Raw genomic sequence first — 18,216 nt, 5'->3', positions numbered from 1 at the left:
CTTTCGCACTAAAATTACGTGCTATGCACCAAAAAAGTTCCCCTGCAATTCGCTAGGCCCGCCAAATCTAATGCTGTTATACTGTACCCTCTAACCACAAAAGGTGTGAAAAGTGAGTAAGCTCTCCTCTAGCGCACTTCCTTTAAGGGTCAGGGTGTACTACCCAAGCCCTGGGGTAGATTTCCATCACTAAAAATACGGAATACTTACGGTCGGCCTTGAAAACAAATTCCCTCTTCAAAACATGCGACCTTACGGCAGTTAAGAAGATTTTAACCGAGGTTTCAATTGCATCTATTTGCTAACCTTGTGACCTCCGGTGTGACTTTTAAGAGGCTCCTCCCATTGCTCACTGCATTAAGTTACTATGCCTTGCAGAGGGAATATACCTCCGTTGCCAAGAGTGAGCATCACGTGTATTTAGTGACAGATGCGCCGGAACGTGGGCAGCATACCCTCTCCTAAAAAATGGCTGAGGCTTAGCTTAGGTTAAGCCTAGTCAGATGCGAAGCATATTGTCGCAGAGTTGCATATCGAGCACGCCGCTTGGCTAGACGTTCTTCACGCTCTTCATCAGTCTCTGTAGCACGCCGCAACTTTTGCTTCTCATTCCAACGAGCAGCCCTGTCTCCAGGAGGCATCTCTATCCCGTGTACGCCTAGCAGAGGCAGGCGTACTCCCTTGTATACCGCTGCTCCAACATCACGTGTTCACTACAGCGCACCTAGCGGCAGAAGCAGGAAACACATTGGTCGCGACGCCTCGCGTGACGGCGCGAGCTGGGGCCCTGTTTCTCCTATGTCGTTACGTCACGCATCACGTGGTCCTCCTTGGTCGCGACGCCTCGCGCGACGGCGCGAGCTGGGCCCCCGTTTCTCATCTGCTGTGACGTCACGCACCACGTGGTCCTCCTTGGTCACGACGCCTCGCGCGACGGCGTGAGTTGGGCCCCCGTTTTTCATCTGTGTCGTGTCCGGTCGCTGTGTTGAATGCAGCGAAAGACGCACACGGTACTTTAAGACTTCGTTTATTTAAAGCCGATGAGGGTGCGACCAGCGTCGACCGAGGCAGGAGCCGAACTGGCCGCCCGAAGAAAGGAGGGAGTGGAGAAGCGTCCACGGCAGGGAGTGGCTTCCCAGAACAGGAGGAGGGTGCGGGGGCGCACCGTGGGGGGGGCATCCGGCGACAGCGTGCGACGAGGGGCAAGCGGTCGTTAGGAGGAGGATGCGAGTGGTCGTTAGGAGGAGGATGCGAGTGGTCGTTAGGAGGAGGATGCGAGTGGTCGTTAGGAGGAGGATGCGGGGGCGCACACACACAAAAGCAATAAGGGGACACAACACTTCCTTCCCCCTTAGAAAGTTGCCTGGTATCGTGCAGGGGGTCGGCGCTCACGCGTGGAGGCGCGCTGGCTTTGTGCGCTCGGGGGAGAAACGCTTGTAGGCTGGCTGTTGTTCGCTGTGTCTCCTAGGTCTGTCCTGGGCGAAGTCTCTTCTTCCGGGAAGAGGTGCCAGGCTATGTGGGAAGATGGTGCACGTGTTCTCTCCGCTGGCGGACAGCTCTCAGACGGCGTCGTAAATCTACGCAGCTGGTTGAGATGTCGGCGTGCTACTGTGCCATGTATGTTGACGAGCCAAGAGCGCAGGCCTATGCGTCTGACAATTGTAGCTTCCTCCCAGCGTGGCTTTTTCAGAAACTGTCGGGCGAGGACGCGCTGCCCCTCATTAAGCGTGCCGCAGCGCGGAATTGCTTTTTCTTCCCGGAACGTCTCTGCCTTTGGCTCGGGGAGGATGGCTGTGAGCTGGGTTCGCATTTCACGCTCGAACATCATTTTCGAGGGGGTCTCGCCTGTTGTGCTCTGAACCGTCGTGTGCTGCTTGAAGAGAAAGCGCGCAAGGCGGCGCTGCAGCGAGCCTGTCTGATCTCTTTCAAGGGCGCGTTTTAGCTCGGCTACGTAGCGCTCGGCTTGTCCGTTTGTCGCTGGGTGGTAGGGGGCCGATGTAACTGATGAGATCCCGTTGTCGCGATAAAACTTGAGAATCTCCGCAGACACAAACGGTGTTCCGTTGTCCGACACTACCTTGCGCGGCAGGCCGAACGTTGCAAATAGTGATCGGAGGTTGTCAATGACTGCTGCCGAAGTCGTCTGTCCCATTTGCCTTATCTCAAGCCACTTTGTGTAGGCATCTACGACCACAAGGAAAGTGCAGCCCTCAATTGGTCCTGCAAAATCAATGTGCAGTGTGTGCCATGGTGTGTCTGGCTTTTCCCATTCTGGGACAGGAGCTTTCGGCGGGGCGCTCCGGCTGCTCTGGCAAGGCTTGCATTCTCGCACCACTGTTTCGATGTCGTTGTCAATGCCAGGCCACCACATGTAGCTTCTGGCACACTTTTTCATTGCAACGATGCCCCGATGTCCGGCGTGGATGAGAGACATAGCTTGTGCGCGTAGTTCTCTCGGCATCACAACTCGGGACCCAAATATGATGCAGCCGCGATGGGTGCTCAACTCTGTAGCTCGCCTGCGGTAAGCGTCGAAGTTGTCCCCTTTGAGTTTATGCACGTTGCCTTGTTGAACAGCTGTGTAAACTAGCCGGAGAGCTGCGCACTTCTGCGTAGATGCTGCAACTGTGCCTGCTGTAAGCGGAGGTTCTGGCAGTGCTTCGAACATCAGAACGTCTCCTGGTGGAAATGGTTCGTCAACAGTTGCGTCTAGTGGCAGACGGCTTAGCGCATCGGCGTTTTGATGTTTGCCGCATATCATCACGCCTAGTGGAGAAAACCAATTTCTCCCTAGAAGGCTTGATCCTGTGCCCTTCACAACAAGCAGAGGTAGCGTATGGGTCTGGCCGTTGTAGTTAACCTGCACGTTGGCAGAGCCCAATAGTGGCAGATTCTGTCCTGACCACGTTCGCAGGTGCGTGTCGTCTTGTTGCAGGGCGGGTGCGTCAGATGGCCATGAAGTTCGGAACGTGTCCTCACTGATCAGAGTACAGGCTGCGCCGGAGTCCACCTCGAACTTAATCAGCTGGTGATGTACGCTTATTTCTGTAAAAATCTTCGGTCGCGTGCCGAGATTCATGGTGTTCAGGTCATACAACACAGATGGTGTTGCTGATGTTGTTCCATGGAGATCAGATAGCGGCGTATTCTCTGAGGCGCTGACGCTGTGATTAGGCTGGGAAGGTGACTTTATCTTGGCAAGTCTCCGTTTCGTAATGCATGCTCTTTCGATATGCCCTCGCTTGTGGCAAAAATTACACGTGGCTGACTGGAATCGACATCCCTGGGGGTTGTGTTGGTCGTCACACCGCCAGCAGCGTTGTGCCTTTTTGACCGATTTTACAACAACAGAAGGCTTGCGCACCTGGTTGCTTGTCTGGTGTACCGGCTCGGTGTTCCGGCGAATCCCTCTCTGCTGGTGACCGGCGCTCTCCGCTCGAACGGTGATGTCGTAAGCTTTGCTGAATGTGAGGTCCTTCTCAGCGAACAGGCGCTGCTGCAGTGACTCGTCACTCAGTCCGCACACAAATCTGTCGCGTAACATCACGTCCAAGGGAAGCATGGTGGTGTTAGCAGAAGAAGCTGCGTCTCCCTCCTGCCCGGTAGCTGTTGTCGACAGCGTTCCAAAATTGCAGTCGGCAGCGAGCTTCTTGAGCGCGGCTACGTAGGCGCTCACAGTTTCTCCTCCCAGTTGATCTCGTCGTTGGAAGCGAGCCCGGCTGTAGACCTCGGATGGCCTTGGGTCGTAGTGCTTTTGCAGCGCTTTTACGATGTCATCGTAAGACACTGCCGCTGGTGTGCTTGGCTGAATAAGGGCGCAGACAGTATCGTAGGTCTGCTCCCCGCACAGCGTCAGCAGGTTGGCCCTCTTCAAGGCTGGGTCTGTGATGTTGTTAGCTTCAAAGTAGAACTGAAGGCGTCCAACCCACGATGACCACGATGAGCCGTTGAATTCTGGTATCTGATTGGGAAACCCTCGCGTAGCCATGGCTTGTCAATAGCGTTGCGTAGCGCGGGTCGAATCCACTTTCTCGTCGCCACTGTCGTGTCCGGTCGCTGTGTTGAATGCAGCGAAAGACGCACACGGTACTTTAAGACTTCGTTTATTTAAAGCCGATGAGGGTGCGACCAGCGTCGACCGAGGCAGGAGCCGAACTGGCCGCCCGAAGAAAGGAGGGAGTGGAGAAGCGTCCACGGCAGGGAGTGGCTTCCCAGAACAGGAGGAGGGTGCGGGGGCGCACCGTGGGGGGGCATCCGGCGACAGCGTGCGACGAGGGGCAAGCGGTCGTTAGGAGGAGGATGCGAGTGGTCGTTAGGAGGAGGATTGAGTGGTCGTTAGGAGGAGGATGCGAACTGTCGTTAGGAGGAGGACGCGGGGGCGCACACACACAAAAGCAATAAGGGGACACAACAATCTGCTTAGACGTCACGCATCACGTGGTATGACATGGAGGTCACGAAAGGTCAATGGTAACGACACCGCCGCGCTCGAGGAGCTGGGTTGGGCTATTTTAGTATGCTTCGCATAAAAGTGTGCTTTAGGAGAGCTTACTGCTCTTTTACTCTCATTTAGGCATATTTCCGTTTCGACTGTGCAGTGTAAGAGCTGTTACGAATGGTCATCCGAGCCTGGTCACCACTGTTGGGACTGACTGAGAGAAGAAACGGTCGAGGCGACGGTGAGTCAACGGACGTTTTTGTACAGTATGCGCTACAAAGGCTTTACATAATCTGCAAAAGGGGCGAGAGCACAACGGGCTAGCACAGAGCATGACGTCGATACCCGGGAGAGCGTCTCGCTGGCGTGATGTCTCGTGTCTCGTCTGCTACCCGTCTGCTGCTCCGGCTCAGCGCGGCTCCGTTTTTATAGACTCCGGTGGCGTTTGCAGCTGCCAGCCGTTCGAACTCTCCAGTCGGGTCACGCCACTGGCCACCATTCGAATCGGACAAATGGACGAGAGGTGTTCGGCCGTTGAAAGTTTGCAGCCCGGAAAGGGCGGCCGGCGAAGCGTCGGTTGAGTCTCGAGCCGACGCTAGCGAGGGGAGGGGGAAAGGACTGCGCCGGGCGAGCCAGGATGAATCATGCTGCAAGCCGCGACATGTGTGACAGTCCGGGCTTGCTTTGCGCAATGGCGCGCGCACGGCGCTGGTTTCCACAGAGGCCAACGGAATGTGTGCTCGGACACAACAGTGCTCAGGCTGAGTTATGAACTGGACGTATGCACGAGAATGAATCGTGCGCTAACAGCCGTTGGCGACAAAAGCCGCCGTCCTATAACAGCAGGACGGTGGTACCTCGCATAGTTGTCGCCGGCTAACTAAACCACTTAAATTTCAACTGAACAGCTGCATGCAGCGTTCGACCGTTCTCTTTGTTTACCCCATCCCAGAAAGCAGCGCCCCGTCTATTTTGTGAGTAATGTGGGCCGACATTATTCTTTTTGTTTGCATGAAACCGGAAAAGTGCGGATGCAGAAGCCGTCATACTTCGACCGCTTGACGTCAATGGGGCAGCTGTTGAGCCGCGGTTGCACGTGAATTCCCGCTAATGTTTGCTTCGCCCAAAACTGCTTCCCAGTGACGCAGTATTCTTCCGCATTTAGCCCAGCTTCAAAGCCGAATAAATTCAGAAGCGCCAAAAAAATTGTTTTCCCCGGGAACGAAACTCTGAGCGGGATTGCATCGGCGAGAAGCAATTTCTGGAATCGTCGTATCGTACCCCGTCAATACAAACGGTGTCATGGACAGGGATAGATGTCTTCCTGCTGCCAGAACAAAACATCCGCAATGCACGGTTCAAGGTTTTCTCTGCGGACGGTCACAGCTACAGAGTGAGGCTGGTAACGCCGCAGATCCGTGATTCACAATCACGGAGAGCTAAAAGGCGCTGGCTTCTGTTGCTTGCAACTTATGGCTGAAACAATGAAGTGAAGGTGCCTACAGAATCCATAATAGCTCCATTAACTACCCTCCATTGTCTCTGTAACGTTTTCCTCGTTCCCCATCTGTGGACGACAGCAACTGCGCACTTTAGAGCACGCCTAGCATCCCTCTTCCTGCCCAGTGTACCGAATGGGGCTGCAAAAAATAAAAAAATGGCTAGTGGTTCAGCATTGCTAAGCGCAAAACACTGTGGAATTAAAACACAGTTTTTTTCCAGATGAGCACCACTGCCACGTATCTGAAAGCGCGATTGAGGTGTCCGCTGACCCAGGGAGACAGTTATATGCGTATTCGACTTCCTCATCGTCAATGCCATTTTACCCAATGTACTTCATTAAAACTTCTTTTTGGGATAGTTCGTAAATTTTCACTAAATCAATACCCAATGTACGCCGGCGCCCTATGCTGCAGTGCCACGTTTCTGCAGCAATGCTGTCAACTCCAAAGCGTATTGCTCTAGTGTCGTGCTTCTTCTGCTACAACGTTGTGCAGTGCATAGCTTGAGAGTGTGTTGCAGTTTAACGCGAGGCGTGTTCGGATGCCGCAATAGCCATAGTGCTCTCGCGCAGTGGTCAACGAAGTTGATCTGTTCGCGTAGCCACGGTTTCGAATCTCATTCGCGGATAGTTATTTGATTTCTTTTTATTTCTTTCACTTCACAAACCCACAAACTCATCATGCAAACAAACATCGCAAGATCTTGCTCGGAGTTTACCGATCGAAATAGTGCTTTCGCACCAAAGAGGCGCGCATTTGCACCTCTTTGTAATCTGAATGTTGTCTCAAACGTTTATTGAAAGATGAAAAGTGCACATTTACCGCAATTTGAAACGTAATTAAAGGCGTAGGGCGCTGCATGGGACTAAAAAGTAAGAGAAAACGATGCGGACTTCATGCAATGCCGGTAAGTTTCGTAGATGTTACGCGGAGCCTAAACCATGAGAAATCACTTAGGTCGTTTACTTCCATGAGCAGCCGATTACAACCCGCCATCGAGTGGAGACCTGGCGAAATGGTACGCAGACGACACCTTACGGAATAAGCGGTCTAATGTTGCTCTCGGCGAAGTAGAAAATACTGAACCGTTTTCGTCAGCCTTAGGAACACCTGTCGTAAAAGTACGCTTAATGAAAAGCAGGCGGCGAGATGAACGGTGTATGTATGCACAGCTAAAACATATATCAGAGGCAAAAAAGGGTTTGGCGACTTAATTCGACACCCTACTTTCGATTTCCACTTCCTGTAGGCTCTTGGAAAAGAAGGTATTAACGCCTGCTGTTCTCTTTTGTAAACATTTTCGTAACCTATATGTGCAAATCCCATTCGCGTTCAAACCATTCGTGAGGAATCGAAACAGAAAGCTTGGTTCTGTACATAATGCTTCGATGAATTCATAGCTGTAGGCATTTCAAGGGATCACTGTTAACGATCAGGTCCGTTTTCGCCGTACGGCCTTTGTCCGTCGTCTGTGAGAACGCACAGTTGTGTTGTCAAGCACGTTGCCCGCTTCAAGACGTTTGGATTAGATCTGCTGCTTGGCACACGTCACTCAGATGCTTTCTGTCAGCAATGACACCCAAAAACAGCTTACCTAATTCCACTGTCGTTGTTGTGCCTCTGAGGTGTCTGCTCTCCTCTCAGTCATAACAAGCGCTAGAAGTAACAGGGAGCCCGTCCGGAGTTTCATGGGATGTGTCAGAAAGAGATCGTAGTAGTACACTGTTAGCAAAAATACTCCCAAATGAGCGTAAATGGCTTGTCCTTTAGCGCACACCAATAAAGAGATTTGATTTACTCCATCTATACGGAGCATCTTATTTATTTCCCCATTCAAACGAGTTATTTATGAGTACGATTGAGTAAAAATTTTACTTCCCACAGAAATGTAACACAAACATGGTGCCGTGTTTATACATCATCAGTCTAGGCTTAGTCTTACAGCCGTGCATTTTTTTTTTCCAGGGGAGTGGGGGGGGGGGGGGGGGGGGGGGGGAGGGCGGTGCATTGTGACGAAGAAACCTCATTTAAAAAAATAGGAGTGCAATGGAAGAGAATCCTCCTTTACGCTCCATTATGCGATGAAGGGAGTAAAAAAGTGCATTTACTTGAGTTTTTCTCCTCATTAATGAAGCATATATTTACAGATATGGAGCTTAAAGGACGGCGTCAACCATTTAAAATCTCATTGGGATTAATTCTTGTTTACAGTGTCGATTTAATATGATCGTTTTCTTGCCGTGACAGTCAATGTGTGGTGTAACTTCAAATAATGCACTTCAAAAACAGAAAACGTGCCCTTGCTTGCTTGCTTGTCTGCTCTAATGCTGTTAGTTAGCGCAGCTGTGTAGCGGCCATGGGAAAATTATTTTACTTCAACGGTACAATGTACCGCATCAGCGAGGCATACACGAAACGCGTTAAACAACGCCGTTGTTTTCTTTTTCGTTAATGTACTTTGATGTCCCAACAGCTGCAGGTGGGATATGTCGCAATCAAGGCCTCTGAATAAATTTCTACTACGCATGGCTCTTCAAAGAGAACCGAGGTCTCAGTATACGAGGAATTCCATTTATAAGGACCATAGAAATGCGGTTGCCACGGCCGGAATCGAACCAGCAGAACGGTATGCTGAATGAATTAATTAATTAATTAATTAATTAACTAATTAATAATTAATTAATTAATTAATTAATTAATGAGCTCTTTATTTAGAATGGAGGCTCAAGGCCGTTTGTGGGGAATTGGATTGTTAAGGAAGGGAAAAGTAGGGGCCTGTTGACACATGAAGGGACGGCATGGGTGGTCTAGCCACGCTTTACTCTGCTTGGTAGAGGTCACTTAGCATATTTGCTGATATCTTCCCAGATGCCGTTCGCTGCGGCTCTGGTCAGTGCACGAAATTCGTCTCCATCGGTGGGAAAACCATGCTTGGCGACGAGGAAGTCGCGTCCCTTGCGGAACTCTGAGCAATGCCAAGCTAGGTGGTACAGGTATGCTATATGGAATTGAAAATTCCGAAGCTGCATCTGAACTGGATATAAACCGGAAATTTATACTAGTTGGAACGCGTCTTTTCGATTCGCTCTTCCCTGCGCTTTTAGAAAGGCGCAAAGCAAGAAGTTGGAAAGAGTCGGGCGCTAGTCCCCAGTCTATGTGTTTTGCCGCGTGTGTTTGTGAAAGCGCTAGGGAGTATGAACTCAAAAACCATAACAGATGTCATAACGGAAGGCTTCTTTCTCATGTTCGCTGCTATGTTGGTTTTTAACGAGCAGTGAAATCGCCCACTGCACAAATTTCGATCCGCATAACTCGCACCAAACAACAGAGCGCCTTAGACACTAAGCCACGGCAGCGGGCGCATCGACATCGTACGAAAGATGAAAAAAACGTCCAAGCAGCAAGTATAGCGTTACGCTGAACCGAGGAATGAATAGCAATAAATAAAGCCGGAGGAGGAGGAGGAGGAAAACTTTTATTTCTATTTACAGTGAGAGGTCGATGGGTCTTTGTCCACATCCTGCGTGGTTCGAACAGTGCCCTTTGAATATACAGTGCTTCCGCCGCAATAAAATTCAGTCTTGATAGCCTGTACAGGTCTTGTTGACAGGCAACCGTAGGGCGGAGAATGAAATTCGCGGAAGAGATCATCAGTTCTGTGCAGTGCTCGAAACTTCAACCCGAGATGTTCTGAAAGCGGACCCAGCTTCCACGAATTTCGTCGCAGAAAACAACAGGGACTGAGTGCTTACAGGATGTGGTTATGCCAATGTCCCTTAGAGTTGGCGGCTGAATGTTTGTCGTACTTTTCCATAGAAGCTGGAGGAAACTGCGCTTTAAGCTATGATTAATTGCGGAGCATGATATATTGCCTTCGTGCCAGCGAGAAAGCAAAGCACTTATGCACATTTTTCGAGCGATCGGTGTTCGTGCTGTTCCCCATCATTAGTTTTGCACAATGTCACAAAGCATCAAAGTTTAACAAACTGAAAAAAGAAATTGAGTGCCGCTTGGGGCTAAAGCGTCTGTGTTTTTTCTTGAATGCTATAGCTTAAAGCGTGCTCCCCGGAGAGTAAGCATCTCTATCCAGATGGAGTATTGGGGGTGAGGTAAGTCATGCGTAAGCACGACATCAGTGCAAAATTTATAAGATCGAAACTAGAGCCCCTAAGCTTCATCTCTTCACTTGGGTCTCTTGTTCTCCTTAACGCTCGACCATTAATAAACTTCTATCACCAAAGATGCTTAAACCTTCCTTTACAGGGACGCATTAGAGCGATAAATATGATTACTAATGGCAGAAGTCCTTACAAAGGCCTCGGTTTATTCGCAATCCTGCGCACGCTCTGATTATAGAACAGGATATTCTTCGAGAGCGAGACAGCCCTCAAACTCACGTTGTCAGTGCATTGAGACAGTCCCACAAACTTTGGCTCGGTCTGAGCGGCGAGAAATTGCAGCCTCACTTGGCGATGCGTATTGAGATCTACATCCTGTCACGAAGTGAAGGATTGACAGGAAGCTTTGGCTCAGGACGACCTCCAGACAGACGCACGAGGGCCGCTGAAGTGCTCTCGTTTGAACACCATTGCGCCGATTTAGGTTAACTTTGCTACGTTTAAAAGGAATGGCTTAACATTCAGCGACGCTTGCAGGCACTGTTTCATAAACGCTTTCATGTCCACCTTTCTCCGTAATAAAGTACCGAACCTCACAAAATTCGGAAATGCTTTTTGATAGCTCTGTTCATCCGTAGCAATGAAACAAGTGTCGAAAAATAACGTAAAATACACCTCTTCGGATTTTTTAAGCCGACAAAACAAACATAAGAAATTACACCTTGCGTAATGTCACTATAGGGGTTCTAATAGCCGTAATCCACAGAATGCCTGCTTACATTGCAGTATATGTGCTTTTTGAAAACCAAACCACAGATAAAAAAACGCAATTTTAGAATCTTAAGTACCGAGGTTATTCGCGATTTTTTGTGAAAATAAATTGAAGCTAGAAACAAAAATCTGCCTCTAAACTGTTCTGAACCGCACTTTGCTTTTTTAACATTACCACTTTTCATCCCAATCGGCTCATCAATGAAGGACCAAGACCTTTTCCCGGTTCCTGTGTGCTTAGATATGAACCCCCTACGTAAATCTTCCTTCTGAGCGTTACACCTTTTTTGTCACTAATTCTCCGAGTTGACGACCACGGGCAGGGCCTTACTCAGACGACTAGGCTACCCTGACAACCACAAGAAGATTCAAGAGACGGAGGACGTACCGGACGACATCAGACCGACGTACACAGTCCTACCCACCCCTAAGCACATGCACCCACGACTGCACCGAGGCAGAAGGAATGCAAGGGCTCAGGCGATAGAACAGCACATCGCTGGCAAAAAACAATCCGTCTTTGTAGACGCAGACAGCTACCCAAGGCAATTAGCCGTGGCAATCGACTAGAAGTTAGCAAGCGCCACCTGAAGGAATTGTACCTCTACTGAAGCAGAGGAGACTGATATGGCTTTCGCAGTACCTGAAGGCAACAGAAGAGGCGAATCCCTAATAATCATCTCGGACCCACAGGCGGCTTGTCAGAATTTCCTGAAAGGCAGTATTGGCAAGAACGCTCTCCGCGTTCTAAGCCAAAGCGGCCAAACAACGGTTCTAGACAAAGAACGGCACAAGGCACTCAAATGGCATTCACTTGATTCGCTCACATCAATTGCTCAGCCCCGTCAACGCATGGTTAAGGTGGAGAGAGAAAATCTGTTACCCGCTGCCAGGAACTATCAGGCAGCCATCTGTTGACACCCAGAAACTGGCCACAGGACATACTGCAGTAAGGCGGAGTTTCCAGATTAGAGGGCTTAAAATAGTCTTTGCCGAAATTATACCGCCCCCATCGCCACTGGCGCGAACAGTTTCGGAGGCCGCGGTTTGGTATATCTTTGAGCTGGTCATGTTTTAAAAACACTGTACATGTTCATTCCTGTGATCTCTACGCGACAGGACAGCGTCAAAGAAGTCTGCCATGAAAGCCTGAAACTGCACGGAGCACTCAAAAAACATTTATGTCAAGTCACACCCAGAGCGGAAAACAGGAGTGAACTTCATAGCGCATATGCATGCAGTCGGCCTTCGATTCTTCACGTGATGTTGCGATGTCGTTGCATTGGCGGTGGTCAAGTTCCATGTTACGCTCATGAGCAACGCCGCCACGGCTCCTAAAGCCACTCCGACACAATTATCTTCGTAAAATATGCTGGTTCTTTCGCCCTTAGCTGAGCATAGCCGCCGTTCTAACTTTTTCACCGCTTCCGAAAGAGTCGCATCTGTGATAGCTAAAACGTTTCCAACCCATGATGTTATATGTGCGTAAAGAACAAACAGGAAAGAATGTTGCTGCAGCGCCGCAGAATATTTCCTTGCCCTGGCAACAGATGCTGACAGCAAGTATGCAGTCGCACAGAGTAACTGGTTATGGTTTCCAGTGCTATTTGTGGCATCAGTGTGCATTCGCAGCGCCAAACGTTATGAGGCAGTCTGGCGCGACCTTGTGTTGAATGCTGAACATACATTTTTTACCCGCTTGGCAAGCACAGCAGTGGTGAAATAGAGGAGATATTCCTAGACAAAATTTTGCAGCTTTAGATCTATTCTCGCATTCTTCTATATTTTTTTGAGGCGCTTTTAAACAAGCGGGGTGGATAACTCTTTACTATTGTGCATTTCTGCCCAGGATGTTTCTAGGCACTCAACAACTTTCTAACTGAGCATTTCGCCTAACCTGCAGTCACTAATAAGACGATGCCTTTGTTCTAAAAGCCTTTGACTAATTCGAGCTTTCGGTTACATTGATCGATTATATCGAATTATTCAATCTCGATCTTAAGTTTATCCACTTTCAGAATTTAAACAAGTGAATTATAGTGGAATTATCTGCATCAGCGGTATGTTCATTTAGTGAGTACACAGTGTATCATTTCTTGAAGTTTCGTCTGCCAAGGTGGACAAGCTGCCCGGATGAACTAGGTTAATGCTTAGAAAGCTGAACGGACAACGTAATATTGGTATGCTAGTAATATTTATCCACATTGCACAGTCCTGAAGCACAGAGAGTGCAACAACAGTATGGCTGTACGGTGACGGTGCGGTGCAGGACGATGTGGGTGACATTAAGAGAAACTATTACATCTGTCCCGCAAGTATGCAGTTGAAACCTCAGGTTTGATTGTCTTTACATTTAGCAGTCGGGGAACTGCGCACCCAGGGATCTAACTCACATTTTTGTCTCCTTGCTCGTCATGAGAAATCCTTTGATTTCGAATTGTGTTTAAGTTTGAGGTAGCGACGACCTACCTAAAAGCGGAAGGTGGCTGTTTCGTTTAATTGTATATTACTGCGCTGCTTTTTTTATACTGTAGGTTACGTGTACAGGGAATCAGTTACTGCTCCTTGATGCACGGTTGATATTCAAACGCATCTTTTTCGTTTTAATTAACCTATCTAAAGCATGTTTTTTTATTATCAGTCTCGGTCGGACCTTCCTATCCGGACCTTCCGCTGCAGAGGCTTCCGCCAGCTACCTTCGAACAAGTGAAATAAAAGCCGAGTACACGTAGCTGTTAGGTTTATACGGTGCGCCTAAGAGGCACAGCGCCCAATGGCCTGCGATCGTTTGATTACGCGAAGAAGAACCATCGCCAAATATGGCGATGAGCAAATATAACAATACTTAACATAATCACAAAGAGAACAAGGGAGGGAAAACCTCAGGATTCTTGCCAACGTATCGACAAGAGGACTTGTCTTCGTCTGGGCAACGCGTTCATCATAGGCGGTGACCATATTTAAACCCCGCCAATGATGAACGCTTTGCCCAGACGAAAACAAGTCCTCTTGTCGAAGTGTTGGAAAGCACTGTAAGGTTTCTCCTCTCTTGTTCACTTTGTGATTATCAAGAACCATCTGACCAACCTCTCTCTTCCAAGAATTAACATAGTTATTATCTGCGCGACTATCACTTTCCTTCGAAGCCTAAAGGTTACCGGGGCCCGCAGTTAAATCCAATGAGCGCGATTTGTGGAATAGCATTTAACTGCGTCCTCTTGACCTTCGCTTGATGATAATGGACATAATGATGATTTCATTTTAAAGGAGCTAGGGCAAAACGGTCAAAGAGCGTCAAGGCGTGTGCCCCAACTGCAATTCCCGCTAGTGAAACCGTACGGCGCAACAAAGATTCAGCAGCGGGTACGGCCTCCCATGCGCGCGCAGTAGAGCGCAGTTGCACCACTGTGACCTTCGTGATAAGCGTGCATTAGCAGCATCCCGTCGGTGCTGCTGCACCGAACCGCCACAACAGCTTTGCGTGCGCCATCGCTTGCGCATCATGTAGCTGCAGTGAGCGTGCACCTACCTTGCCGTCGAAACCAGACCGCAACCGTCAAAACACGGCCGGAAGCTGCGCAGGTCTGTATATAGAGACAGCGTCAACGCGCTCGCACCCCCAGTCGCCATATGTTGGATGTTCGAGTAAGCTGTCCCCTTCTCTGCCCCAGCGAGAACGATGCGCACGTGGCGGATTGAACGCCGTAGGGGAGACTCCATGAGCGGTTCTCCTACAAGCGACAGTTTCCCAGTGGGCTCGTTTAAGCCATACTTGCCAGACGGTAAAGACGAATGGGCACGGAGGTGTTCAGCGATCGTGAAATCGACCGAGCGCCGAGGTGTCTTCAACATGCTCTTTCAACATGGGTGGCACCGATGCTACGCGCTGGACGCTGGCGCTTCTGGATCACGCTCCGCACCATCGCGCCCAGATAGGTACGAGGCGCGACGCCCCAGCTGCAAGGCCGCCGACTCCGATTGTTCTTCATCGGTCTGCAGTGACTCGTCGGTGTCCCTGGACTTGCCCATCGATGTGGCCGAGTCCCTCGATGAAGACGAGGCGGCCAAGCTTCGCCGGGCGTTCGAGCTCTTCGACCAGAACTGCGACGGCGTCATCACCGCTCAGGAACTCGGAGCAGTGATGTGCACCCTGGGGTACGAAGTGACCGACACGGAGGTTGAGGACATGGTCACCGAAGCGGGCACCGCCGGTAAAGGGAACGTCGACTTTGCGGAGTTTCTGGCAATGCTGATGCACCAAGCCGAAACTCGGAGGAAAAGTAGCCTGGGGGAAATTGAGGTGCTTTTCAGGGTGAGTACTTTTCGGTTGTATCTAGCAAGCACAGTGGCCTTCTTTCAGAGAATGATCCTGAACAGCCTGAACAGGATTGATTATATATGCTTTTCTGTTTGCTATTGACTGCAAACAAATTAAAAGCAGTGGTAGCCGCCGCGGTGGTTCAGTGGTTATGGCGCTCGGCTGTTGACCCGAAAGACGCGGGTTCGATCCCGGCCGCGGTGGCCGAATTTCGATGGAGGCGAAATTCTAGAGGCCCGTATACTGTGCGTTACAAGTGCACGTTACAGAACCCCAGATGGTCGAAATTTCCGGAGTCCTTCACCACGGCATTCCTCATAGCCTGAGTCGCTTTGGGACGTAAAACCCCCATAAACCATAAATGCAGTGGTAGTAGGAGGAGGAGTAGGAGTAGTGGTGGTGGTAGTAGTTCTAGTAGTAATAGTAGTTGTAGCAGTAGTAGTAGTAGCACTAAAAGTGGCAATAGTAGTAACAGAAGCAGTAGTAGTAACAGCAGCAGTAATAATAGTAGTATCAGTAGCAGTAGTAGTAGGAGGAGCAGCAGTATTAGAGGTAGTAGTAACTCAGTAGTAGTAGTTGTAGTTATAGTAGTAGTAGTAGTAGCAGGAGCAACAGTAGTAGTGATAAATCTTACTGAATTATAAAAAGCTAGTTACCACCAGGGTTGAGGAATAGCTGTTTCATATTTGGTCGAATGAGTAAACGGGCCTTATGCCGAAATGTCGCCTTTCCTTCCCGTAATTTAAGCATGAACGCATAGAGCCGTAAACAGAACGACTAAACTTTTAACCAGCAGCCCATTGCAAGGCTGGCCGCTGCCGTTTTATTTTACTTGAACACCAAACTTTTCTTGTGTAGTCGCTGCCCTTTCATTGCGCTTCGATTCCATGAGGTGGTACCACTAACCATACTGTGTTTTATTTTTCTTCTAGGCTTTCGACCGGGACAGGCAAGGGCACATAACCGCAGAGGATCTTCGTCACGTTATGTCCTCTGTCAACGAATCTGTCACGGATAAAGAGTTAGACGCCATGATGCTCGCGGCAGACGTGAATGGTGACGGGCTCATCAGCTACGAGGAGTTTGCTGCTATCTTGTCGCCTGAACGCGCCGCTGAAGAACAGGAATGAAGGAGCTGAAAGAACAAGCAGTATTAACCATGGTTTCCTTTGCTGGCGATGGCTTCGGTGTGATTGACAATCAGAAGTGCCTGACAGATGCTGCCTAACAAGGGAAACTCCCGATGCCTAACTGTTCACGGCAGTTCTTGCGTAAATGGCCTAAAAACAGGCACAAATTACGAAACAGATTGTCCACAGCCAAACCAGAAGCCTCGCAGCAGAGAACAGCAGAGAACAGATGTTGCCTGGAAAGGCAGCATGCTGCGGGCGACATATGATCCGGAAAATAAACCAGTGAATCCGGTCACGGTTGGAAGCAGAGAATGTACAAGAAGACGGAGTAGATGTGTGCCTAGCTCTTCGAAGAACCAGTCGCAACGGTTTGAGGGCTTTTTGTTTTTCCATCTTCGAATGCAGACACCTTGGAGTCTACTTGAGGACTGTCGTCGCGGCAAAGCTTAATTGGTATTGCTAAGACACCAGGGAGGACGTCAGGGTCGTCATCAGTAAGGTGGTGGTGACACACATATACAAAGGAGAGATCAAGCACGCCTGAAGCCAGTTCAAGCACAGGTTTGAGTTTGAGTACGTCGTAATTATCACCCTAACCCACAAGCCCCCCTCCACTTTGTTTCTTGTTTGCTTCATAATAAAAGCTCTTTGAAGAGACAAAAAAGTACACCGTTCTTTAGCCTTAATAACTTTGAGTTCATAGCCTTTACATGCAATGTCCTCTTATCTTTATGCGCGGTCAGAACCATTTTCTTTACTAGAAAAACGCTTTCAATGTGGTCTCTGGTGTTTTCCGGGCTTCAGCACCACCGTCAATGATCCATTGCAGAAACCCTGATCGGCGACCTTTACTCGCACTTGTTGCGATAGAAAATGACTGCTTTGTTCAGCTTGCTCAAGTTCACTAACGAAGGGCATGGGAAACCAGTCAAGCCAACATGGGTGAAATGGCATACAAGGATATATCCCGTCAGTACTTCACGCTGTTAGGAATCGTCTGTATTGTGCTGCATTTATGCGCTTCATAAGTAAGTAAGAACTCCGAAGCACTGCAAAAAGTTGTTAATGTGTTTCATGCAGAACATTCTGCAACATACAGGCATAACAGTGGGGATTTTAATGACTCATTAACAGCCATTCGTTGATCTGGTACGTTATACGAAACGGAGAGCAGATGCAATAGTCTGCTTTTCTTCCTATGTTTAGCGATTTTCTTCATGCAGCTACTTATCAGTTTGCTTTGGCGACCCTATACAAAGCACTAGCGTTTCCCTTCATTGGATATAAGCGTCGTTCCTTACAGTGCATCAGATATCCTATGCTGGAAGGCTGCGCAAATAACTGGGCACTGCAGTGACTTTCGGTTCTAAAAATAACATAAAAATAACAATATATAAAAAATCACACTAAAGGGCTAAATACTGGTAACAAGATCCCACACTGCCCTGGCCAAGAGCTTTCGAAGATGGCCAAAAAAGTAAGTACTTCAAAAGCAAAAATTCCAGTGCTACTTTCTAAAGACGCGCCTCTCTTTTCAACTCAGTTCTCGTACCGATGCACAGGGATTTTCATTACACCAGCAATAAATTATTTTGATTGTCTTCTGAGCCAGAAATAAGTCTCTTGACTACAGGCCGCTTCCAAATCTTCGACCACTCAGGAGGACCTTTTAGTGGTCCAAAAGCCTAATCACTGCTAAGGGAAACCCATAGCTGATGAGGGATGCTGAAGAAGTTTAATTCGCAGTCTTTTCATGATCAAAATCTTTAGGAGCATGAATGCGTTATTAAGAGCACTTCAAAAAAATCCTAGGAGGACATTGCGTGTTGATGGCTTCAGCGCGTCCTCCAACACCGTGTCCCACCAGATTCTCCTCCATTCTTCACCCTTTGTTAGGCACAGCGCCAGGCAAAAAGCGCACCAGCCAGAGAGAAAA

The 18,216-nt window shown here is 49.0% G+C and overlaps 1 protein-coding gene across 1 annotated transcript; it reads left to right on the top strand.

Annotated features, from left to right (window-relative positions):
• Positions 1–14,399: 14,399 nt before the first annotated feature.
• Positions 14,400–16,938, top strand: LOC149342754 (calmodulin-alpha-like). Its single transcript, XM_089542216.1, has 2 exons — positions 14,400–15,141; positions 16,080–16,938. The coding sequence occupies exons 1-2, from the start codon at positions 14,509–14,511 to the stop codon at positions 16,275–16,277; spliced, it is 831 nt and encodes a 276-aa protein (XP_089398342.1). The 5' UTR covers positions 14,400–14,508; the 3' UTR covers positions 16,278–16,938.
• Positions 16,939–18,216: the final 1,278 nt, after the last annotated feature.

The sequence above is a fragment of the Amblyomma mixtum genome, chromosome 5, assembly GCF_055824585.1.
Source record: "Amblyomma mixtum isolate Tamu chromosome 5, ASM5582458v1, whole genome shotgun sequence".
NCBI lineage: Eukaryota > Metazoa > Arthropoda > Arachnida > Ixodida > Ixodidae > Amblyomma > Amblyomma mixtum.
This window is presented reverse-complemented; position numbering and strand designations above follow the sequence as displayed.